Below are 26284 nucleotides of genomic sequence, written 5' to 3'. Positions count from 1 at the left end.
TTAAATCTTAAAAATAGGAAACAAATTAAGATAAATGATCAGATCAAATAAGCATCCATTGATTTTCTTCACTGGATATGGAATACAAAACTTCGCCCTCTAGAATATCTTTCAATTAGATGTTAATTAGAAAAGAAATTATTTAAATAACATAGGTATTTGCTTTAAGTTATATGAGACAGAATTGTCATGGTTCGACGCTCGGACTAAATGTGAAAAGGAGAAGGGTAGACGTCTCGTACTGAAGACCTCCAGACATGTCGATACTTTCATGAATTTTTCAGGCGACATAAAGCTTCAAGCTTTCTCAAAAGCAACCCTCATTTAAAATGTATACTAATCAATACAGAATTTGACACATGTGTTTATTGATTTCTGAACATGTAAACAAAAGCGGTATTCTGACATGCCTTCAAAATGTTATTTTAAATTCCAATAGAAGATAAGTACATAATGATAATCTTTATTTTTCGAGGATAGATAAAAAATAAACCAAAGGCTTATCTAACACATGGTCCATCAAAATTATTTAATGAAGGGTGATTCCATTTGATGAAAATTATGGGTAAGGTTTCATTTGAGAACGTGACATTAATTACTTGGCTTGAGAAAGGTTTAGATGGCGGGTGTCGTTGATGAAGCATTTTCCTTTTCCGGAACACCTGATCTTATTCACCTTGTACGTTTTCATGAGTCTCCGTATAAATATTTCCTATATTCATATTTTGTCTTAGTTTTATGGAATTTAAGTTTGAATTATTATGTTGTCATGTTGGAATTTCCATGATTGTTTTTTATAACAAATAGCGATGATAGTGACAACGATGACTATCAGCGGTAATTTAGTTGACATTAATGTAACGTACGGTGAGTAACAACTGGTTGAAAGAGGTAATAGTTTCACCATATCATTTTGAGTGCTTGTCTAGACCAACTACATCAGTTCCTTACATAATGTAATTAGGCGTTTGTTTTATGTAATATCACCTTTTCATTTTACATATACATACCTTTCTGACGTTGGTAATATGTCTTGGCTTGCTTCGTCCGCCTCATTAGTCAAGTTTCCTCTCTTGACATACCTGTTTTCAATGACCAGATGAAATGAATGCTTTAACTCATAGATCTGTCTACCTGATGTTTGCATAACATTACATAACATAACATTTATACCAGCAACGTTACCATGATCACTTTTTAATCAATTCTTACCGTTAATGAAAAGGACAACAATTGTGAAAGTCTTTTTTTAAATTGACATTCAGCAATTAACTGTCATAGGTATACCATCAAATCTCGAACGGATTTTACATCCAAGTCACAAAGGTACCTATACGTTTTATTGCATCTTTGTCTATGTTTAAACAAAAAATGGACTATATATTCTGCATCTACGATTTTTATCTCTGAACATGGCGTCATTATGATGTCTTAATGTACAGGATATACATTTTAACAGGTTACTTGCCTAAAAGGTTTTGGATGGGTTTATCTGACGCTAACAAAGACGTGAACTGGAAATGGATAGATGGCATCACCTTCTACTCCTCAGTTTGGCATAAAATTGTTATCAATAGTTAATCCACAAACTATCCTGGTGAAAGTGAGATTGCCGACTGTAAAAGGATTAATTTTAGAAACAACTTTTTCGATGATGGTTACTGTAAAGGCAATAAGCCTTTTGTGTGTAAACGACCACAGTTACTATAAGTTACATTGACAATTTAGAGTGTATACGGTTAAGGAAGTTAATTTGAAAATCATTTGAAAGAGACAGATTTGGAACGAAATGTACAGATACAGACATTCTCAACATAACTAACATATACTCAACAACAAAGAGAAAGCTTAAGATGTTTCCTTGGCGAATACATGTAAATGAGTGAAAACAAAATGACGTTTGTGCAATATTAGAGAATGGTAATGTTTTACATTACAAAATCCAAGGGGGTTACTTAAATCATTCAAGCGTGAAAGTCTGTATTAGCGAAAGAGCTGCACGAGGTCTTCTGCGACTAACTTGTAATAAACATTTAAACTGACAACTGTTTCTTAGATCATTAGTACTTAGAAATCACCGAATCTTGCTAGCTATCAACTTTATCATTATGCCCCGGCTGTCACAAGTTCAGAGAGAAAGGGCTGTAGGCATGATCCAGGCTGGGGAGTCTCGCCGTCGAGTTGCACGGCATTTTGGTTGCAGTGTTAAGACAATTTGCCAGTTGGTAAGTCGTTTAAACAAAACTGGGTCAACATCCGATCGTCCCCGAAGCGGCCGACCCCGTTAAACGACCGCCAGGGATGACCGTCGTATACGATTGATACACTTGCGCAATCGATTCGTAACCGCACTAGAGACTACAAGGACATTGTTTGGGCATCGTGTGTCTTCCCAAACAGTCCGCAACAGGTTGAAGGCCTACCAATTGAAAGCGCGGCGTCCCTACACTGGACCTAATTTGTTGCGACGTCACCGTAATAATCAGCGTAACTGGACCCGTGTTCACCGTCGTTGGGCCTTACGACAATGGAACAATGTTCTGTTTTCAGATGAGTCCAGGTTTTGTCTGCAACACGGTGACGGAAGGCACAGAGTGTGGAGGCGACGAGGGGAGCGTTTTGCGAACTGCTGCGTCGCAGAACGGGACCGCTATGGCGGCGGAAGTGTAATGGTTTGGGGTGGTATTTGTGGGGGAACTCGTACCAGGCTTGTGTTAAATGGCAATTTAACCGGCATTCGATATCGGGACGAAATTTTAAGACCAGTGGTTCTGCCATTCTTAAGACGCCATGGCGTTGGCGCCATTTTTCAACAGGATAACGCACCAGCGCACATCAGTCGCGTCAGCAGAATAATAACTTACAGGTGTTAGATTGGCCATCTAAATCACCTGATTTGTCACCGATTGAGCATGTCTGGGACGTTCTTGGGCGACGCGTGAGAGAACGTCAAAATCAGCCGTCAGGAGCTGGCCCAAGCCTTGATCGTTGAATGTAACAACATCACTCCTCGAATTATCCGCTGGTTTACGAGTTCCATGCGACGACGCTGCAATGCTGTTTAATTCGCAAACGGTGGTCATACCCGTTACTAATGGTGTTACCTTTGAAATTGACCCCAACGTCCTTTACAGTCGAATAAAATCAACTAAACGCAAAGTTTGATAATGAACCATGACTGCAGTTTTATCAGAATTGATCAATTACTTTATTCGTACATGATTGGTGGGGATTTATGAAGGGTTAATTAATCACAGAATAAAGTAGTGTTACCTTTTTTTTGTTTAGTTTTTAAAACGCATGAAGACGTGCATGTGTTTGAGCTAATTTCCTGAAAATAGAATACAGCATTGAAAGTAGAGAACAAGTACACCATAATTGTTGTTGGATATCTGTTTTGATCTATCACTACATTGGTGTATGTGTACTGATCCATCCCTCTTTAATTGCCTTCAATTCATTTTCTGTTGGTAGGTCCAGTTCTACGCGAATGGGTCTTTCAGGGATCTCTTCGATGACACTTAGGTCTATTGATGAAGTCCTGCTGTTGAGAATCTGCTCAAAGTGTTCTGACCATCTCTTATTAATAGCCTTTTTATCGGTGAGGGGCTCGCCTTGTATGTTGCACATTGGGGCTGCACTTCGTTCTGTTGGCACATATACTTTTTTCAGCCTTGAGTAAAAGAGCTTTGCATTCTTTGAGTCAGCATACACCCGGACTTCCTCTGCTTTTCTTTTCCACCATTCGTCTTCATGCAGCGCATTTGTCTCTGAACTTTTCCATTGAGAGAGTGAAACCTGTCCCTTTTCGCGTCTATTATTTTGTCAGCAAGCCAGGCTGTGTGTGCAGAATACTTCTCAACAAGGAGTCCATGAATGTCCGTGCCATTGTCATAAAACCAGTCCTGGTGATGTTTATTCAGGACATCTATAGTCTCCTTGGAGCGGAGTCAACTTCATTTCTAAGCTTGGCCCAGTTTTCTTCTGTTTTACCTTTGCAGAAAGATACTTGTTAAAGGCGTTTTAAGAGGTCACTTTGTAAGGTTAATAGAGCGTCTGGATGTTTAGTTTGCCTTCTTTTTCTTCGAATCTGAAAGCTCACTTTGGATTGAGATGTAGATTGTCTGTTGAGCAGTCAGCACCGCTCATGGCTCCTGTGATATGAAAGTCACGGATGTCATAGTGCCTGCATATGATGAAGTCTAGCTGATACCAATGCTTATATCTCGAATGCATCCATGTGGTCTTGTATGCATCTTTGAGTTTGAAGAAGGTGTTTGTGATCGAGAAACTATGCTGGGAGCAGAGAGACAACAGGAGTCTTCCATTAGAGCTCTCCTGTCCAATGCCATGCATGGTGACCAATGATTCCTGTCCAAGCAGTATGATATGACAACAATTCTTGAATTGAAATCGCCCAGTATGACTAATTTGTCGGAAGTACAACCTCATCCAGCTGTTTTGTCCAGGATTTGTCATTGTGGGTGTATAAACACTTATCGAAGTAGCGTTTGTGTTGTCTTGCAAAGGAAGTCTCATTGTCATTACAGCAAAATCAACTACGCTTTCCTTACACTTTTGCAACCTGACCAAAAATTGTATAACCAGACCCAACTTCGCTTAACTCTTTGTCTAAAAACCTTGTTTCACAATGTCCACGTTGTTTTGTTTGAGCTCTCTTGTGAATAAGGCGGTCCTTCTCTCTGGTTAGTTGGCTTCCTTTCTATCCAAAAGAGTGAGTACATTCCAAGCGGCAAGTGTTCCGATCCTTGTCCGTTGACGGTAGCTTGCCCGAACCCAGGGATTCTTCGCAACTTCTGCTCCTTTCCCTGTCTGGCCGCTACCTTGAACAGTGGGTCCAGAGTCGCTGTAGACTGAGGGCCGTTGAATGTGTTTGGTGCTAGGTGACATGCGCAAAATTAATTTACAGTTGTTTGCGGGGAGCAACAGCAATTCTCTCCACCTGCAATATTTGGTTATCATTATCTTTATGTGGAATACATCTTGTATTGTTACATTACATAACGCAATGTGTTTTATTTGAAATTAAAACATTCGATGTGAAGCCATGTCTATTATGATCATGTTATTTTCACTTCGATTTGTTAAATGATAAAACTATCAAATATTTACACTCAAAATTTGGATAAAATGGCACATTTCCGGTTAAAAAATACATGCTCATTAGGGAAAGAAAATACAAAAAATGGGATAGATTGTAATTCTGCTAAACTACCTTTTGACATTGTGCACACAAAGTGTTAGACAATGTATGGAAATTATGCCAGTCCAGGACAAAATTCGTGGTAATACTGTTCGGATGTTTAAATGTGTATTCAAGCAACGGTTTTTGCAACAGGAAACTTTCAAAAGCTTCATTTGAAAATATTGAAATGTATCTTTATCCCTTCCTCATTTTACATGCGATATGTTACCGCCACCTGCTGAACCTCATAATGTAAATCGAACAACTCGTGAGGATGAAACATAAATCGAACGGATTCTCAAGAGAAAGTGTTTTATGTGTTATACTGGAACTCGTTCATTCCTCGTTTTTGCTCTACTGAATGATAAAGCCATTCTGCCATTATATATTGGCATTACTTTTTGTACTTGTTGTGACGTCATGATATTGGTAAGTGTCGAAAAAATGAAAGAATATAAAAACTGTATTCTGCTGTTTCATATAATTGCTATGTTCACCTGTGTACAATTGGTAAAAATCTTGACACAACAGGAAATCGTATTACAATCAGAGAAATTGGCAACTTGTGAAGAATGATATTTGATGACGTTCTATAAAGACGTATTTAGGTAATGTTGAAACTTTTGTTTCAAAGATATATCTGCGATAACCATATCAAATTTATTTCCGGGTAGACGAACCACACGACTGGATTACTTGCATGAGGTTTTCTACACCTCCGCTAGAATTCATTTTGAAAATACAAGCGTAGACTAGCAGAGGAAAATGTTACCAAGATAGGGACATGTAATCCAGTAGAAATACAGGAATTCTATACTTAACACTTGCAGAAAGGAAGAAGAATGACTTAAGCCTGACCCAACAACTCCAGTTACGCCGGTGAATTGGTATTGAAAAATATTATTCACATATGTGCTTTTTTAATAATCCTTGACATCGTTCCACAAAAAACATTTTAATGATATGCTGTCTTGTGCTAATCAGAACATTTTTTTTACATATGTAGAATGACAGCAAACATGGTATCTTTAATGAAGACTGAAGTTTGGAGTGAACAGAACATCCTGACTCCAGCACAGGTGTGTGGTGACGTCCTCAAAGAACTAGATGATGTATCCCAAGTAGAGTGTGCTCTATACTGTTTGGGACAAGTGATCATGTGCTTCATGTTTGAATTCAATTACATGACAAATGTTTGTCGTCTCTTCTCTGGTATAGCTAATCCAAACGGGACACACTTGTTACCATGGACACCTTTTGTGGCATACAAAGGACTTTCAAGTGAGTATAATATAGACAACCCTTTTCAAAACCAGAATATCTATCATTTGCAAATAATTCAGTGGAAAGTATATAAAAACAATCGAAAATATACCAACCGAAACAGACACACAAACATATATCACTTTCGGTACACGCAAATATATATATTTGTTAATAATTTCTTTGGAGAAGAACGCTATTTGGGCTGCAATATACCATCATCTTAAAAGATTGTTCATCGTAATAGAAAGATTAAAATAAATTATCAGATCAATTTGGCGTCCGTACGTTTTCTTCACGGTGTATGAAATATAAAAATTCACCTTCTTTCAATTGGTCCCTGTTGATAACAAAAATATTCTTTTTAATCTAAACATCATCTTTGTTATTCTTTACACAGATTGTGAACGAGCTGGATATACATACGTGACGGGGGACGAAGGCCTTTGCTTTAAGTTATTTGAGACAGAGTTGCCATGGTTCGACGCTCGGATTAAATGTGAAGAGGAGAAGGGTAGACTTCTGGTACTGAAGACCTCCAGACATGTTGATACTATCATGAGTTATTCAGGTAATATGAAACTTCAAGCTATCTCACAAGCAACCTTCATTTAAAATTTATACTAATCAATTCAGAATTTGACATATATGTTTATTGCTTTCTGAACATGTAAACAACAGTGGTATTCTGACATGACTTCCGAATTTTATCTTAGATTCCAATAGAAGATAAGAACATGATAATAATCTTTATTTTTTTTATAAATTAATGGTTTATTTAACACATGGTCCATCAAAATTATTTAATGAAGGGTGATTCCATTTGATGAAAATTATTGGGAAGTTTTCATTTGAAAACGTGACATTACTTACTTTGCTTGACAAAGTTTACATGGCGGGTATCGTTGATGAAGCAGAAGACGCTTACTCTTCAGTAACACCTGATCTTATTTTCCTTGTACCTTTTCTGTGTCTCCGTATAAATATTTCCTTTGCTTACATTTTGTCCTAGTTTTATGGAATTTAAGTTTGAATTGTTATGTTGCCTTGTTGGTATTTTCGTGATTTTTATAGCAAATAGAGATGATAGTGAAAACGACGACTATCAGCGGTAACTTAGTTGACATTAATGTAACGTACGGTGTGTAACAACTGGTTCAAAGAGGTAATAGTTTCGACAGGTCATTTTGACTTCTTGTCTAGACCAACTACATCAGTTCCTTACATAATGTAATTAGGCGTATATTTTATGTAATATCACCTTTTCTTTTAACACATACACACCTTTCTTACATTGGTAATATGTCTTGGCTTGCTTCGCCCGCCTCATCAGTTCTCTCTTCACAAACCTGTTTTCAATGACCAGATGAAATTAATGCTTTAACTCATAGATCTGTCTACCTGATGTATCCATAACATTAATACCATTGTTAATCATTCTGTCCATTTCACGTCAGCAACGTTACCATGATCGTTGTTAATCAATAATCAATACTTACCGTTAATGTAAAGGACAACAATTGCAAATGTCTTATTTAAAGTTGACATTCAGCAATTACTGTCATACTAATATCATCAAATCTCGAACGGATTTTACAAAGCTTACAAAGGTACCTGTATGTTTTCTTGCATCTTTGTTTATGATTTAAACAAAAACAATGGACTACATATTATGCATCTACGATTTTGATCTCTGAACATTATGATGTCTGGGTGTACAAGATTTACATTTTTACAGGTTACTTGCCTTCATCGTTTTGGATTGGATTATCTGACCCTAACAAAGATGGGAACTGGAAATGGATAGATGGCACCGCCTTCAACTCCTCAGTTTGGCATAATATTTTGATAGATGGCCAGGCAGGAAACTATCCTGGTGAACATGACACAGCCGACTGTATCAGGATTAAATGGTCAACACAATATCTTCATGACGTTAACTGTAAAGGCGTGGATCGTTTTGTGTGCGAACGACCACAGTTACTATAAGTTATATCAACAATATAGAGGTTAGACACTTCATGTTTGTGCCACTTCTTAACTAAGTACGATATCTTTAGTTATAGTTAGTCAAAGGCTTCCCAGGTTTTCATTTGGTTTTGAGATCTTTGTTAAACCAATAATCAAATAACATAGAGAATTAAATATAAGGTGCGACTTTATACAGAACGGGAGATAAACTGTCTTTCTCTGTACCATTGAAAGTATGAATACCGCTAGTTTGTCAGATTATTTTATGTTGGTTTTGATGTAATGTAGAATGGGTTTTCTTGGTCACTATAAATTAACGATGTTACAAAGACCTCGCTTGTAAAGTAAAATGTGGTCTTATATCATAGGTCAACCAATCGAAATTGTTACAGTTCAGTGATGACCAATCGAAGACATTGAAAGTAGTTACGAACACTAATACTAAGAAACCTTGTGGGATAAACTATTGTTTAAATTCATCTAGCAAATAATGTGTATTTTTCACGTAGCTCTTAATTTGTTAAAATTTATTTACTTTCATTTTTTTCTTGTTATATTACCATATTTATCATATAAGAAAATATGCTTAAACGTAGGACTGGAATTTCTGCTAATAGTACTAAGGATAAGATGTTATATCGGTTTGCATTTTAATTGTTAAGCATTTATTATCTATGGATTAATTTGTAATGTCGACAAATTCCGTTTTAGGGTAATCTTGACTTTTTCAATTTAATTGTAATGAAATAAAATGGGCTTTTTGTGGAATGTGTAATAATTGGTAAACCGAAAGGCCACGCTGATATATTTTTAGCACGTATGTGAAGCTGCTGTGTTCGGTAAGGCTAATGGGGATGAATATAAAGCTGATCGGTTTATGCCAAATCATTAATTTTGTAAGAAAATTGTTAAAAATACTCTGTACTCTAGATTACATGGTCAAAGAACACATTGTGATGATACTGCAAGTATAAAAGCTGTTAGTCGAGGATAACCATAACGTCTATAATTTGTTGTCTTTACTCTTTGAATGATTTGTGGTATGATATACAAGGAATCTTCAACTAAAAATATTATGCCAAGCTGAATATCTTGCTGTATATTCGTATGTAAAATATCTTTTACCTTTGCTATTTTGTCTTCAAGTTATATGTGTGATGAATATTTGAGTACATTGGAAAGTGTCGAAGTTAGCTTTCAAGAATTGCACTATATGAGAGTTTACTTTTCTGCTATATTTAGTTCAAGTAAATTCAAAGATATATTTTTTGTGTTTGGTTATGATACATAATGTTGCAGTTTTAACAAGCTACTGCCATATTCGTAAATATTGCTTTTTCTATTTCAACAAGAGATTTGTATATATATATATTTATGTTCTAAAAGTATATATATATGATGTATTTTTATTATTTGATACTTTTAGTAGATCTTGTTGAATAACATTTAAATGAATGATTATCGCTATGGTAATCATATGATTAGTATCAGTGAAACAAATCATAATACCTTGAAGTAATATATACAGGTATTTCAGCCCGTTTTTAAAAACCATAAGTTTACATCAATATTTCTTGATTAATTATCATAAATAATTGCATACGGTTCACTGTACTATTAAAGTGTATACCCAATTAGGATATTCTGTTTACATTCTTATTTTCGTCATTTATTGTAATCTTGTGGGCGGGAATGTTGTATATGTAGGCTGTAGGTGTGGTATAAGAATTCATTATTGTATAGTATAGAGGAAATAATCTAGTTCCAAATGTATGTGAGTTGTTTCCCTTCATCGTACTCTGTACATACGTGTTTGTGATTTCTACAAATTGTAATTTGAAAAGCGAGTTCCTAATGTACTCTCATTTTTTTTAAAAATATTTTTTCTTTATTTTCTTCTATCAGTTAAAAGTTTCTGGCATCTGTTTCATGACGTATTTATCCGGCACCTGTGAAATTCAACAGGTGTAGTTATTGAGCTATTTCAGAAGTGCAATTTTTATTGACACATTTCAGGATGGTGGTCATTTTCTGGCCTCTCAGTCTATTACTTTTTTTTCAACTTTGCTCAAATGCAAAGTTCACATAAAACGTTGTGACTTGAGAATATGTATATTGAATTATATTGACCTGCAAGTGGAGGCTTCTGAAGGGACGAAATTTAGATATCGTCTTAATTTCCAGAAATTTACTTTTTATTTTAGTATGCAGTTGTTGTTGTATGACGTTAGGACCACAATGAAGGATTCCATATTCTTACATAACAAAACGGTCGTCGAGGGGACACTTCTGTTTAGTTGAAATTTAGAAATTGGTCGTTTTTGGATAAATTCGATATAAAGGTGTTGTTCAATATGATCTAGAGTTATTTCATTTTATTAAACTATATAGGTACCATGAACATTTTAAGATGTTATTGTGTACCGATAATTTGACAGTCGATGGAGGCCGAGAATGGTGTTATTTGACCTGACAAACACAACGATTTGCTGCCTTAGAAAGGCGGCTTACATAAAGTAAATTGCAAAACTCTGTAATTAGAAAAAAATGGTTTGTACTTGAAGGGATATTATTACACTACGAACACGCCCATTACCCGGTTGGCTACACATGTGAAGAGACGAATATCGTGATTTTTTCATATTTTCTTTTTGTTTCGGTTGAGACATATTTCATCAATACTGAGATCATAAGACTTTAACGATATCAAATGCACAGCGACATGTCAACGCGTCGGTCAAGAAAGGTTTACCGAGGGTTGTGACTGGACGTCCACGTGACCTGTACGAAATATGTATCTTTTAAACATAGACTTTCTACGACGATACTAATTTAGTTTAATTCTAAAAATGGGATCGAAAACAAATGAATGATTTTGAAAGAAGACACTTGTAGGGGGTACAAAATAAATCATTGCATCGAAATTTGATAGTGAAATGCCTCTTCTCCAGGTTAGGACTGTAAACATGAAATTCAAATACATGAATAAATAAATCAGTTTTTTTCAAAAAGACATTATCACGGTGGACGAGACCGGCTGTCGATGCGGAAGTTTTGACAGCTGTCTTCTGTTGGGACACAACATTGATATTGTAACGTGTGCGGGGTCTGCCCCGATACGATAAGTTTGGAAAAGGCTATTGGCTAACAGTCGCAGCCCGGAAAGTAGGATATCGACTGCCTTGGCGCAGCCCCTCTCTAGATACGGCAGGGTATGGCGGTCTTAGGCTCCAGCTTACAGCTGTGTAAAGTGGATCGGCCGATCCACGTACAAAAGAGAGTAGCCGTGCTTCCAACACGTGACCTGGTTGCCAGAGTTGAAGCCCACAGACCACCACACGACCGTCGTATTATACAGCAATACGCCGATTACTCTATCTTTATTAACTTTACAGCCCTGTCCAAACTTGTACAAAAAGACCTAACACTAACCTAATGCTTAATTATGTAAGAGGTGCATACGCATATAATTATAAAATAACTACACCTAAATTATACCTAAAGATTATCCAGAAATTAACAATTAACTATCTAAATGACAACATAACAAGGGAAATAACTCTTACCTATTATTAAAACATCAGAGACAAGGTGTACAGAGGCATAACGTTACAATATTAATTCATACCCTTTCACTCTGTGCCAGGACTGTGAAATGGAATTTTGGAAAAACAAAGTAATTGTTTTACGATGATACGATCACTGGAGGTCGAAATCGGATGTTGATGTAGAATTTTAAATGGTGTCCCTTGTAGGGAACGCTACATTGACAAAACTTCACCAGTTGTGATAAGGATTGACATGTTCCTTTACCCCGAGTCTTGACGGTGAAAGCAAACTTCGAGGAAACTGTCATTTTGAAAACTATGAATCGTCCCTGGAGGTCGTGAAAAGAAGCTGGTCCGAAATTGTCAAAAGATATCACTGGTAGTCTACACATAGATCATTTTCATCGAATTTAATTGTAGTTTCAATGACAATCACTGCCAGGGAAGTGGAAATGGAATATTGGGAAAAAATTCATTACAGAAAAAAATGGATTATAGTTTTCCAGCCGGTCGAACTCAGAAGACAAGACGAGATTACCGAAAGGTTAAAAACTTATATCAAGGAAATACCAACAAGGCAACATAATCACAATTCAAACTCAAATTCCATAAAATTAGGGCAAAATATGAACGAAAGAAAAAATAACACGGAGATTCCTGAAAAAAAGAAGGAGAACAAAACAAGGTGTTCCGGAAGAGTAAGCGTCATCAGTGACACCCGCCATGTCAACCTTGGTCATATTCAAGTAAGTAATGATGAGAACAAAGTATACAACAACACAACCAACAAACAAACAGGACTAAATATATCGAAACTGATTTCGGTTAAAATGCCTTATCATTCAGTGTCCTGTACAGATGGAATTTGAGTAAAAGTATTTCTAGACTAACATGGATCATAGGTTCCAAAGAAAAGGACACAGGACACACATACATGTGTCACGATCCATGGATGATATAGGGATCGTATATTTAATTATGTTTTTCATATTTATAATAATGTCATTATAGCATTGTATCTTCAAGAACTTTGTTGCTATTTACGCGTCCGTGTTAATAATTTGACACAAGTAAAATCAAATGAAACGAAATCAATATCCTTTGGAAGAGCTCATTTGATTTCAAAACATGACATCCATCCATTTCATCTTACAGAATAGAAATTCACAGAAGATAAGTGCCATAAAGCATTTCTATGGTCCAGTAAGGAACAGTCCACTACAATTTTGTTTTAAATTATATTTTCCGGGTTCCATTTACAGCATCCTTGCTTTTGGTTCTTTCGTTAAATTTCTTGCGGATATTATATATGTTAAACTTTTCCAGTTTTACTTTAAATTAAAGTAAAGGGTGCCCTACGATCCAAACCAATTAGATTCCGTCATTGAATCATTAATTAAGTGTTCTTTGTGAGTAAAGCACTGTATCATAGTTTTTAGTTGTCAGATCGAGGAATCATGATTGTTGGAACAAAATGAGAAAACCGGTGTTCGTGTACAGGAAACGGAATCATTTGAAATTGCAATAATTTGAAATATTGGAGTTAGTTGACAGTACGCTGAGTCATTTTCTTTTCTTGGAAATGCTTGTAAGAAATACGTTTATCATAAAATACCAGACTTAGTCCTAACACTTGAACACTTGAAAAATAGGACTCTCGACCGCATGATAAGCGTTTTTTGAAAGGAATTTTTGCAAACCCCATTTGAAAGTACTTCTGACTGACATTCCATTGATGTTACTGACCTAAGCATTGGTGGAGATGTGTGGGTGATAAATGTTGTTATATTTTGACCTAGACTAAATTCAATGACAGCCACCTTTGCTATGTTGTGAAATTGACACGAGGAGTATTTTGTTTTGTTATTTGTTTATTTATAATTGTTATTATTTTACTGGTAAATCGCTCTTTGATCATCTCAATATAATCCTTACTTATAACACAACTGTTCTATTTTAAATAGGTAATAATAGCCTTATGACCTCTAACGCACCTTAGGCCTCTTGTAATCGACGACACACAAAGAGGCAGAAATTACACTTCAAAGCGAGAATGATTGATACATAACTAAGGTTACACTGCTCATAACATCCTTTCAATAAATGTTACGTGGAATCTCTTACAATGTTGAAGTTACAGAATGACGGATTTGTTTTGTCATACCTGCTTACAGAATCTTACTTGTAGAGCACGGTACACCAAGTATGATATGAAATCATCGGTAACGTATATAAAATGTTTATCTCTACAATATTTTTCGCCTTTGTTATACAGAAACCACTAATTAACTGATAATTATGAAACTGTCATCTTAAACATGTAAATATTGCTTAAGAATAAATCATCCTTCCCGGATAATGAAATCGATGAACAATTGAATAGGTTTTGCGGAATTGGTTCAGCTGAATGTTGTATGAAGTGATCCCGAGATGATCCTGATCAAGTGTTGTTATTATTTGGATAGGTCTGAAAACCAAAATAGCCGTATTGACCTCCATCTTGAAATATATATTAGTAAAGTATGTCTTACCGGTTCCAATTATGTTATAAACTAACATTGTTTTCTATTGGAAAGGTTGTGAAACTGATTTGAATACTGTTTATCATTATCATTTTATTGGTAAAATGCTCCAAACTGTTTGAATAATTATATAACCATCTCTGCTACTGCCATAGCTGTTTTAATTTGTATAGGCCATTATAGTCTTGACGACCCTTAGGCCTCATCTCATCGACGAACTACGTAACAAGAGTGAATGTTTGATACAGAACTAAGGTTACACAGATATCAGCGTATCTAAAACACATTCAGTGTTGAATAATTAAAAGATTTTTTTACATGATATAATGCAGTAAGGGAAATAAACATGCGTTATTCTGCGCTTGAACGGCCTTCTGGAACCCATCTAACGTGACGTTTGTTAGTACATCTGGAATTACATATCCACGAATATATACTATTTATACAGCAAATATGTTTTTCTGCAGGTCTAATCTAGGTTCCACTTGTTTGAAAACAATTTTTATTGATAAGTGTTCTTTTTCAAATAATTGAAAAGTGCATAGAGATACAACTCCCATCTCTGCAATGTGTATAAGATATGGGTATATGACACTATTATTATATCATGTATTCTAATAGACCTCTTTTGTAAGTGACACATGGATCTCTGTACATTACAATCACCATGGATGCAACTTTACATATGTTATTTGGGGTGATAGGGAGGAGTATGAGGATCACCAGATGTAGGTGGTGCTGCAAGCTAAACACATTTCTCCATGGGTTTTCAACAATATCTTTTATTTGGCGTCCTTTCACTTAAAAAGTAACCTTGTTGCATTGGTCCAGGGTATACATGTACATCAGTTCCTTTGAAATAATTCATTTTACAAATTATGATATTCACTTTGAACTTTGCACATCTCCCTATCTGAATTGTCCTCTGTCGCCTCCTAACCATAGATTTCAATTGTATTGACCGTTGGTATCACTTTCGAGTCCAAGTAGGATGAACCGGTGGAGGTTGATATATAGTGGTTATTTATCGAAGTCTTTAATTTGTATTTAAAAATGTTATTCACATTTACGGCTTTTTAATCATCTTTGACTTTTTCCCATAAAAATACATTTTAATGATATGTTATTTTGTGGAGATCAGAACATTTTTCTACATATTTAAAATGACAGCAAACATGGTATCTTTAATGAAGACTGAAGTTTGGAGTGAACAAAACATCCTGACTCCAGCACAGGTGTGTGGTGACGTCATCAATGTAATAGATGATGTATCGCCAATAGAGTGTGCTGTATACTGTTTGGGACAAGTGGTCATATGCTTCATGTTAGAATTCAATTACATGACCAAGGTTTGTCGTCTCTTCTCTGGTATCGCCAACCCAAACGGAACACGCTTGTTACCATGGACACCCTTTTTGGCATATAAAGGACATTCAAGTGAGTATAATCTCAAAGGCAACCATTTTCCAAATCTGAATCTCTTTCTATATAATACTGTGGAAAGCATATGAAAAATATACCAACCGCAACAGCCAAACAAACAGACTTTCATCACTTTCGGTATGCGCAAAATATATGTTCATTTTTATGTAATTTCTTTAGAGAATGAAAACACAAAAGTTCGTCCTCTAGATTATCTTTCAAATAGATCATATTTATTTGAAAAGAAATCATTTTAAATTAAATACCCTCTTTGACACAGATTGTGAACGAGCTGGATATACACACGTAATTGGGGACTAAGGTCTTTGCTTTATGTTATTTGAGACAGAGTTATCATGGTTTGACGCTCGGACTAAATGTGAAGAGGAGGAGAGCAGACTTCTCGTACGGAAGACCTTTAAACATGTTGATATGATCATGAATTTTTCAGGTAAACTGAAAATTCACGCTTTCCCAAACACAACCCTCATTAAAACAATCATGCTAATCAAAACAAATATGACACATATTTATTTATGTACATATAAATAACATCAAGAAATTAGCAACATGGCAACATACTCATAATTTAAACTCAAGTTCCATGAAACTAGTGCAAACTATGAATAAAAGAAAGATTTACACGGAAACTCCTGAAAACGTACAAGGATAATAAGATCAGGTGTTTCAGAAGAGTAAGCGTATTCTGCGTCAACGGAGACATCTGCCATGTAGGTTTACAACAACGGAACCAACAGTCACACTAACAAGGATCAAATACGTCTTGTTTCATGTCTAAATTAGATGACTATGGCCACCATAAAACATTCCCATAATTTTAATCAATCTGCATCTTTTGAACCCTTCTGTTAAGAATTTGTCATTGAAGTTAACGACTTCATGCATAAAAACCGTGATGATTGGAACAGGTCCGAGAATATGGAATTAACTGTGACATGTAAATACCTTAGGTTGGAGATACAGGGCTATTGCTATCCAGAAATGGAAAATTCACGATAGGGAAATTAATGTCATCACGTTTTTGATACAGCTTGAATGAAAACTATCCATTTTGGTTTCGTTGTAAGAAAAGATCGAGATAAACATCTGATGTAAAAGAGTCTGTCGTATCTTTGATTTTCAGTTCTGGTGTATATATACGATGGACGTAGTCAGTATATTTCTTGTTATTTACAGACAAGGCGTCATCAATATAACTGAAGGTGAAATTAAACGAACGTGCAAGGTCTTTATGACCTGTTGTGATAAGCTCTTCAATAAATCAAGCCTCGTACGAAAACAAAAATCATGTCAGCCAACAGGTTCGCAGTTGATTCCCATACATTTATTTTAAATTCAAATAGAAGTTAAGTCCATAATAATAGTCTTATACATGTTTTCCAAAGGCTTACCTAACACATGATCCATCACAATTATTATGAACAGGAGCACTGATGCCACTAATGTCTTTTGGTATTAAGTCCAAGGAAAATAACAACAGGTGTTCCGGAAGTGTACATGTCATGTGCTTTATAAACGACACCATGTGAATGAAGAATTATTCCATTGATGTCATGTTTTCAAAAATAGATTTGATTCGGTAACAAACAGATGATAGTGGAATAGATGACTACCCAGCACGTATTTACTTGACATTAATGTATAGAGAAACAATGAGTTACAACTGGTTTAAAGAGGTCATATTTTCACCGTTCGTTTTGATTGCTTGTCTATACCAGCTACATCAGTTCTTTACATAATGTATCTAAATATACTGTATCTTCTTTTTTAATGTGAACGTGGCGTCATTATGATGTAAAGTATATGCATTTTACAGGTTACTTGCCTAAGTTGTTTTGGATTGGATTATTTGACCCTAACAAAGATGGAAACTGGAAATGGATAGATAGCACCACCCTGAAGTCATCAGTTTGGTATAACATTTTTATAAATGGTCGGTCAGTCAATTATCCTGGTGAACATGACACAGCCGACTGTTTCAGGATTAAATGGTCAACACAATATCTTCTTGACGCTAACTGTAAAGGCTATGAGCCTTTTTATGTGAACGACCACAGTCACTATAAGTTACGTTAACAACTGAGATGGTATACCGCTCAAGAAGTTGTAAAATAATTTTAAAGAGATAGATTTGGAACAGATACAGATATTCTTATCATCACTGACATAGATGTATGTATGTTTAAAATGGAAGAAGACGTGTAGGTCTTTGAACTAATTTCTTGACAACAGAATACAGCATTTAAAATATAGAGACCTAGCAACAAACATTTCAATGAGGTTTGTATATCGGAATTGTTGATGAATATCTCAATGTACTGATCAATCCCTCTTTCCACCGTAATTTGAGTTTGTGTTATTGTGCCACTAGACACGTGGCTTCTATGACCCTGGTTGTCGTTGTGCCAATAGACATATGACATACATGCCTCAGACTTTTCCTCATACGTTGCGATATAAAATCATTAAAAGGTAAAATCAATAAACTGGATATTTTTTATGTTCTGATGGCGATGTTGTAGACAGGCATGCCAAGCTAGGTTACACAGGTGTCTGCAGCAATTTTGTCCAACTATGTATTATTATCAACAATTCGTTTGTATGTATGATCTACACGGTAATGTTTATGAGGATAAAACTTTTTCAATTATTTATTACGAACACTTTTGTGTGCATAATCAATATACATCATCGTAGTTTCCGCTTCAGGAATCAAGACTGTCATAACGATTACGTATGGATGGGTGGGTTCAAAGATTGCTTTGAGATATTCGGGTGAGAGGAGGTCGGGAACGGAAATTGGTACTCACTCTTCAAAAACGTGTTATCATAAGTTGCTAAAGGCATCATTTATTTCATGATGAGAATCTTTCAAGATTCAAGAAGATCAGTAAAACATATACCGGTGTCTGAACCAAATGTTCATAAGACGGAAAGACACTATTGTACATTCGGATTTCGGGCATCGAGGTGGAATTTTTTATGTCAAAATATTTTAGCAGTGTAATGTTAAATTGTCAGAATGACACTCCATTAACAACCCCTTTTAAACGATACATTTTTGAAGTTCATCACTCTATATAATATTCACAAAAAAGGAGAACAAGGTTTTTTTAAAGGTACACGATATTGATTATGTTGACTTGTGGACCAAACAAATTCCTAATTTATCTTTTCCGTCGACAGAGATTGTTAGTGGCGGATGACACAAGCCCCATCATAAGAATCTAGATACAATGTAGAGTATATTTTGGCTTGTTTGAATACTTTCATTAGTGAAATATTTCAAAGTGATACATTTTATGGAATCACACTTGAACACATCCGATTGGTCTAAAGCGGGTTCCATGAGAAAAAACTGACCAATCACAGACTGATACGCTTATTTCAAGACTACAAATGACAGACACCCATCTTCAAAGTCATTACAATATACCCTAACGCAACCTCCAGATTTGATTGATGTACATCAAAGGTTTGAATTAGGCTTTCGTCTTTTCCACAAGGTGCCCCACATGGAACCATCAATTAAACTATAAGATCTTCCAGGGATGCAGACAGAGGTGAGCGTAACCCTTATCAAGAATTGCATTTATGTATAGCTATAAACTTATTCGTGCTATTGAGCATCTTATAGACCTGCCTTTCAAACTGTACATCAAACCTGACAAAGATACAAAATAAGTTACAAGCGCAGACTTACGACACTGCAGTGAGATGAAGCCTAGCAACTGTTACGTAGGCGGCAAGCCCTTCATTCACAACTCCAGACTGTCAATTAATAAATACTATTATCATTTGTAAGGAAAAACACTTTATTGATATAAAAAAAATAGTTACATGTAACATACTCTTCACTCGCGTATGTATATTCTGTGATTACTTAAGTACGTAAGTGAAGTAACGACCAGAGGTGAAGGTAATAAAATACAATGTAAATAAAATGTATTGCATGGAACAGTATAAATGAAGAAAATTGAAGATTTAATTTCAAACTTTCATTTTGTTTTTCCATGTGCAATTGTATAACATACATGTATGACAATTCGCAAGTTGTGTTTAAAATGATGGGAGTGTAGAGGGCTGCAATCGCAATTGAAATTATGCTCCCAAGTCTTTTTTCATGCATGATGGACTTAATAAAATATCAGATCCTAGACCTGTGAAGGAGCACCTATTGCTGCCATGTCAAGGACGCTTCACAGCAAACTCAATTTCTAGTCAGAGAACTTACATCATCACTATTTTACCAGTGATGGCATGACTTAAAAATAAAATGCTTAACATAAAGCGAGGACACAATTATTTAACAAAGATTAGCGACAGAAAAGTATAAAATAAAAGCAATGACACATTATTTAACAAGGGATAACAATATAACAGTACAAAATAAAAACAATGACAAAATTCTTTAACAAAGAAATGACAATAGAAAAGTATGAAAGAAAAACATTGACACAATTCTTTAACAAGGAATTAACAATAGAAAAGTATAAAAGAAAAAGTAAATGAAGTAAAATCTCAATAAATTCTTTGTATTCAAATGAGCTGAATACAATGGAATGTATACCGGCAAGAAAGATGTGTATAAATACAAAATAACAAACCATATTCTGAGCTACGTTTGTAAAAACATGTCGAAGTGATGGAGAGAATAGCATAATGTGGGATAGTTGTTATTCGATATGGATGTTTGAACAGATATATTACACATACATTTTTTTCATTGTAAACATTAATTAGAAATAAAGGAAATTTTGCATCTTATATATAATAAATGTTTATCCAATCAATAGAATTGTTGATAGTGAACATTCCAAAGCAGTATATAGATGACTGCATTAATCTTTTTACACATCAAACTTAATGCAAACCTATGTTCATAATTTAAATAATTTGAACCTTTTATTATCATAAATATTGGAAAAAAATAATACTAAAGATAAAAAAAAACGTTCACAATGAACTACATATATATTATGTAAAATACAAGGCACATAGAAAATCTGTAGAACATTATATGGCAAAGTCAAAACCTTTATATAAACCCCTAAAAACACATCACAATCTCGTAGAACTAATCATATATTATAATATATTTGTGCGACTCAAATTTCGTTATTTAAAAACTAGAGATCTCAGAGAAATCTTGGCGCCACCCATCTTTTGATATATATTTTTTTGTTTTGTTTTTGAAAAGTTGCTTCTTTTCCTTTTTCTCTGCTATTGCTCTTAATTACATACTAAGAATTAAAATTCCTCTGAAGAAAAAGCAAATATCTTTAACTGCCAAATCTCAGAAGGTTGCCAGTCAGCCATTTTGTTTTTCCGATTAGTCCCATGGTAGAAAGAGCATAACTAGGGATCAAGGGAAATCTACAGATAAAATCTTTAGAAAGATCCATCCATTTCAAGAAATAGCAATGCCAAACTTTCATTGTCAAAATCCGAGATGGCCTACTGCCAGCCATTACACCTAATTAATCAGTCCCAAAATCAAAGAGGCACAACTAGGGGCCAAGAGAAACAACATAAAATTTGAAGTTCCATCTTGTACTTTACCAGAAATAGTGAAACAAACTATCACTGTCAAAATCTACAAGGCCACCTGTCTTACAATAGAGCAATGCACATTCCAGGGACAAAGGGGAATCTAAGTCTGAAATTTGATCAATCATCCAGTACTTCTCTAGAAATAGTGATATCAAGAATTGTTTAAGGACAGATTGACATACCAGGAAAAAACGGATGAAGGGCGATTCATGAAGACATCAATTACTTGGTGTGTGTAACAATATATCTGTAATAATGTTGGTAAGAAAACTTGGTAAGGAAAAGGTGCATTATTACATCTTTTTGTAATGCAGAGTTATTGTCTCTTGTGAGCAGGTATTGATTTGTTTACGACAGTACGAGTATGAGATCACCCTCGAGTAGGTCTGTCACCCTTGGGTAGGTCAGATGCTAGGTTTTGACGATGTCCTGGACCTGAATTCTATACCCCTGTTTTAATTATCCATTAAATCCACACATTACTAAGTGACCATTTTTCTCTTACCTATAACATGAATAACAACAAAATGATGATCAAACAACAGCAATGGTATATAAACACTATTCCTTGTTCACACACAGTGCATGATTTCGTCATGAGTAGGCAAGCAATGTTTTGATGGGCTTTAATTTGTGAGGTCGTAATTTAACATTGTCATCTTATTGTGACATCACAATAGTGAAGGTCACTCAGAGCATGCGTCCATGAAGGGAATAAGGTAAGAGATTCTACTAATCCCATATGGTGTTCAACATGGGATTTTCTGTCACCTCTGCCTATGTGGGCCACACATATCCCTTGTGGGGATACATGTGTATACCATGTGGGATAACTCTATCTATACCACATGGGTGTGTTGAGAGGCATTTGCCACAATTTTGATGTACTCCATCTCATGAACAAAATAAAGTGTTACAGTCCTAATGAAAAGATTACAGAATTCTTCAAATTTTCTTACCTTTTCAGATAGTCACATTACATAAAAATGGTGCATTATTCAGTCATCGTCAAATATTTGTGTAAGAGGCGGGAGAGCAACAGTCAACCACATGTAGGTATATGGAATATCGCATATTCTACCCTGGTAGAAAATTAAGAATAGAATATGTAGGTTCAGGATATCAGCAAAGTCTTGGCTCTGACCCGAATTCTATACCCACAGGTGAAATATCCAAATCTCACATACCTACATATGGTGGACTGTGTTAATCCTACATATGCAGAGGTGGGAGAAAAATTGGTACAACCTAATAATCTACCCTATGAGCTATGGTCTGCTTCTGTCTATGATGTACTAGCCATCTTTAGAGAACTTATCGAAGAATATATTCCGCAGTTCTTGAATGTACATGGTGAAACTCTCCAGGCATACCGAATACCTACTACATTCTGTGGCTCACAAACTGCAGTCGACACCACCACACTACTGGCCATAGCCTTGACGACTGAAGCTGGTAACCACCAGGAATGCAAGGAACACACTGGCTTACTATCATAGGAGCAACATATCTAGAAAATAAATTGGAAACTGGCAAAAGTACATTTTCACCAGATGTCTTGAAGACAAAAGAAAAAGATAAATGCCATTCTGAGAGTACTTGGGCCCACCCCTCTCACCAAAGGGATCCCATTTCCTCTCCCCCAAGGGATTCCCCTCAAACCAAAAATACCTCAGATCCCATTCGGAAAAATTTCAATCATTCCTACAGGAGTGGGATTTTAAAGAATTTGCTCTATTTCTCCTATTGGTCTCCGTCCCGCCTACCCTTAAGTCTATACAAGATTTGTTTCATTTCACACAAGAATGCCTTAGACCAAATTTTAGTGATATCCATCCATTCCTACAGGAGGTGTATATCAAACTTGATAAAGAACAAATGAAATCTGTCATTTCTCAACAGTCAATTAACATATTAAATTAAGTTTTTCAGAAGATAATCATACTTTAATTGACATGTTTTCAAATACCCTTAAACAGGTCACTGTCTTCACCAACCTGTAGTCCTTGTTTTGCTAAGATGTCTTTAATACTTCGTCATGATTTCATGCGGTGTCGACTCAAAAACTTTTGACTCTAAATTATTTTCACAATCATACCAGGTAATTAATTAAAATTTGGATGTGTTCAACAAAATTTATATGTATAAAAATGTAGTGGTCATGATGAAAATGGATCTATAAAATAGAATTATATACCCTGATACCAGATGACTCCATATATGGTCATATTCAGGAAAAGGATGAATCATGAAATTCCACAACACTGACGAAGTCGTGGGACTCGGATCTTGCATATTTTGAAACTGTTTATAACCAACCTCACTGAAAAATGGAAGTAACACACTAGGCTTTATCAACAACATCACATGAAAACCAATAGTCAAGATACTGTGATGCAGAATTCATTGAGTAAATGCCAACAACATTTACAAAGCAGTACTGATATTTTTCACCAATACACAACAGACATGTGTTTAGACTGATATTTTCCATCATTACGCAACAGACATGTGTTTATACTGATATTTTCCACCAATACACAACAGACATGTGTTTATACTGATATTTTCCACCAATACACAACAGACATGTGTTTATACTGATATTTTCCAACAATACACAACAGACATGTGTTTATACTGATATTTTTCACCAATATGCAACAGACATGTGTTTATACTGATATTTTCCACCAATAGACAACAAACATGTTTGTACCGATATTTTCCAACAATACACAACAGACATGTGTTTATACATATATTTCCAACAATACATATCAGAAATGTGTTGATACTGACATTTTCCAACAATACACAACAGACATGTTTTTATACAGGTATTTTCCAACAATACACAACAGACATGTGTTTAGACTGATATTTTCCATCATTAGGCAACAGACATGTTGATACTGATATTTTCCACCAATACACAACAAACATGTGTTTAGACTGATATTTTCCACCAATACATAACAGAAATGTGTTTATACTGATATTTCCAACAATACACAACAGACATGTGTTTATACTGATATTTTCCAACAATACACAACAGACATGTGTTTATATTGATATTTTCCAACAATACACAACAGACATGTGTTTATACTGATATTTCCAACAATACACAATAGACATGTGTTTATATAGGTATTTTCCAACAATAAACAACAGACATGTGTTTATACTGATATTTCCAACAATACACAACAGACATGTGTTTATACTGATATTTTCCAATAATACACAACAGACATGTGTTTATACTGATAACATTTACAAAGCAGTGCTCATGGTATAAGGAATTTAACCAAGATACTGCATCATCATTTACACTCCCAGGAACGATTTATCCAACTTTAGATGTTCCGTGCCCAAATGGTTCAGGTCACAGTTGGCCAGAGCATCTGGAGATGACCAGGCCTCCACAGGGGTTCCTCCATAGCAGTCGTTGATTAGACCAACAGGGTAACCCAGTTTCTGGTACAAATACTTACCATACAGCCAGCATACAGCACAGAAAGTATTCTTCCATTCACCCCCACCAATAGTCTCTATTAACATGTAAACATGTAAAGATTCTTAATTCAAAGGAAATATTAAATATCAACATATTGTAGAAATTCTATAAACACTGCAAATTTTTTAAAAACAAAAAGGGCAAGGAAATTGAAGTTATGGATAATATATTACACAAAATGATCACAGGTACTTTATTTTGTGTCACTGTAGCTGTTAGAGTCTAAAACAGTCTAGTAGGAGTCTAAGAGAGGAAACGATAAAGGAGAGACATGAAAGAGTCCCGGAGAGATAAGTAAGAATTTATATGATATTAGTAAAGTCAAGATGATTATGGTAGTAAGAGTATAGGAGAGAATTGGATTTTAGGAGATCAGCAAGGGACTAGGAGATAAGTAAGAGATTAGGAGATTAGTAAGAGATTAGATGATAAGTAAGAAATTAGGAGATAAGGAGATAACTAAATGACAGGGGGAGTAGTAAGAGTTCAGGGGATTAGGAGATAAGTAAGAGATTAGGAGATTAGTAAGAGATAAGGAGATAAGTAAAAGATTGTGAGATTAGTAAGAGTCTAGGAAAACAGTAAGAGACAAGACGATAAGTAACAGACTAGGAGATAAGTAAGAGATTAGGAGCTAAGTAAGAGATTAGGAGATTAGTAAGAGATAAGGAGATAAGTAAAAGATTGTGAGATTAGTAAGAGTCTAGGAAAACAGTAAGAGACAAGAAGATAAGTAACAGACTAGGAGATAAGTAAGAGATTAGGAGCTAAGTAAGAAACTAGGAAATAAGTAAGAGATTAGGAAATTAGGAGATAACTAAAAGACTTGGAGGGTAGTAAGAGTTCAGGAGATTAGTAAGAGATTAGGAGATAAGTAAGAGATTAGGAGATAAGGAGATAACTAAAAGACTGGGAGAGTAGTAAGAGTTCAGGGGATTAGTAAGAGATTAGGAAATAAGTAAGAGATTGTGAGATTAGTAAGAGTCTAGGAAAACAGTAAGAGACAAGAAGATAAGTAACAGACTAGGAGATTAGTAAGAAACTAGGAGATAAGTAAGAGATTAGGAGATAAGTAAGAGATTAGGAGATAAGGAGATAACTAAAAGACTGGGAGAGTAGTAAGAGTTCAGGAGATTAGTAAGGGACTAGGAGATAAGTAAGAGATTAGGAGATTAGTAAGAGACTAGGAGATTAGTAAGAGATTAGGTGATAAGAAAGAGATTAGGAGATAAGGAGATAACTAAAAGACTGG

At 35.2% G+C, this 26284-nt stretch overlaps 1 protein-coding gene across 1 annotated transcript; it reads left to right on the top strand.

The window, feature by feature from the left end:
- The first annotated feature begins 6225 nt into the window (after positions 1 to 6225).
- Positions 6226 to 8458, top strand: LOC132559607 (hepatic lectin-like). The gene is made up of 3 exons (XM_060224241.1): positions 6226 to 6487; positions 6870 to 7040; positions 8208 to 8458. Exons 1-3 carry the CDS (start codon positions 6226 to 6228, stop codon positions 8456 to 8458), a joined length of 684 nt encoding a protein of 227 aa, XP_060080224.1.
- Positions 8459 to 26284: the final 17826 nt, after the last annotated feature.

The sequence above is a fragment of the Ylistrum balloti genome, unplaced genomic scaffold (genome assembly GCF_031769215.1).
Source record: "Ylistrum balloti isolate Yb309-2 unplaced genomic scaffold, AGI_CSIRO_Ybal_v1 Utg370946, whole genome shotgun sequence".
Lineage (NCBI taxonomy): Eukaryota > Metazoa > Mollusca > Bivalvia > Pectinida > Pectinidae > Ylistrum > Ylistrum balloti.
The sequence above is the reverse complement of the archived record's forward strand: the minus strand, read 5'-3'. Positions and strand labels throughout refer to the sequence as shown.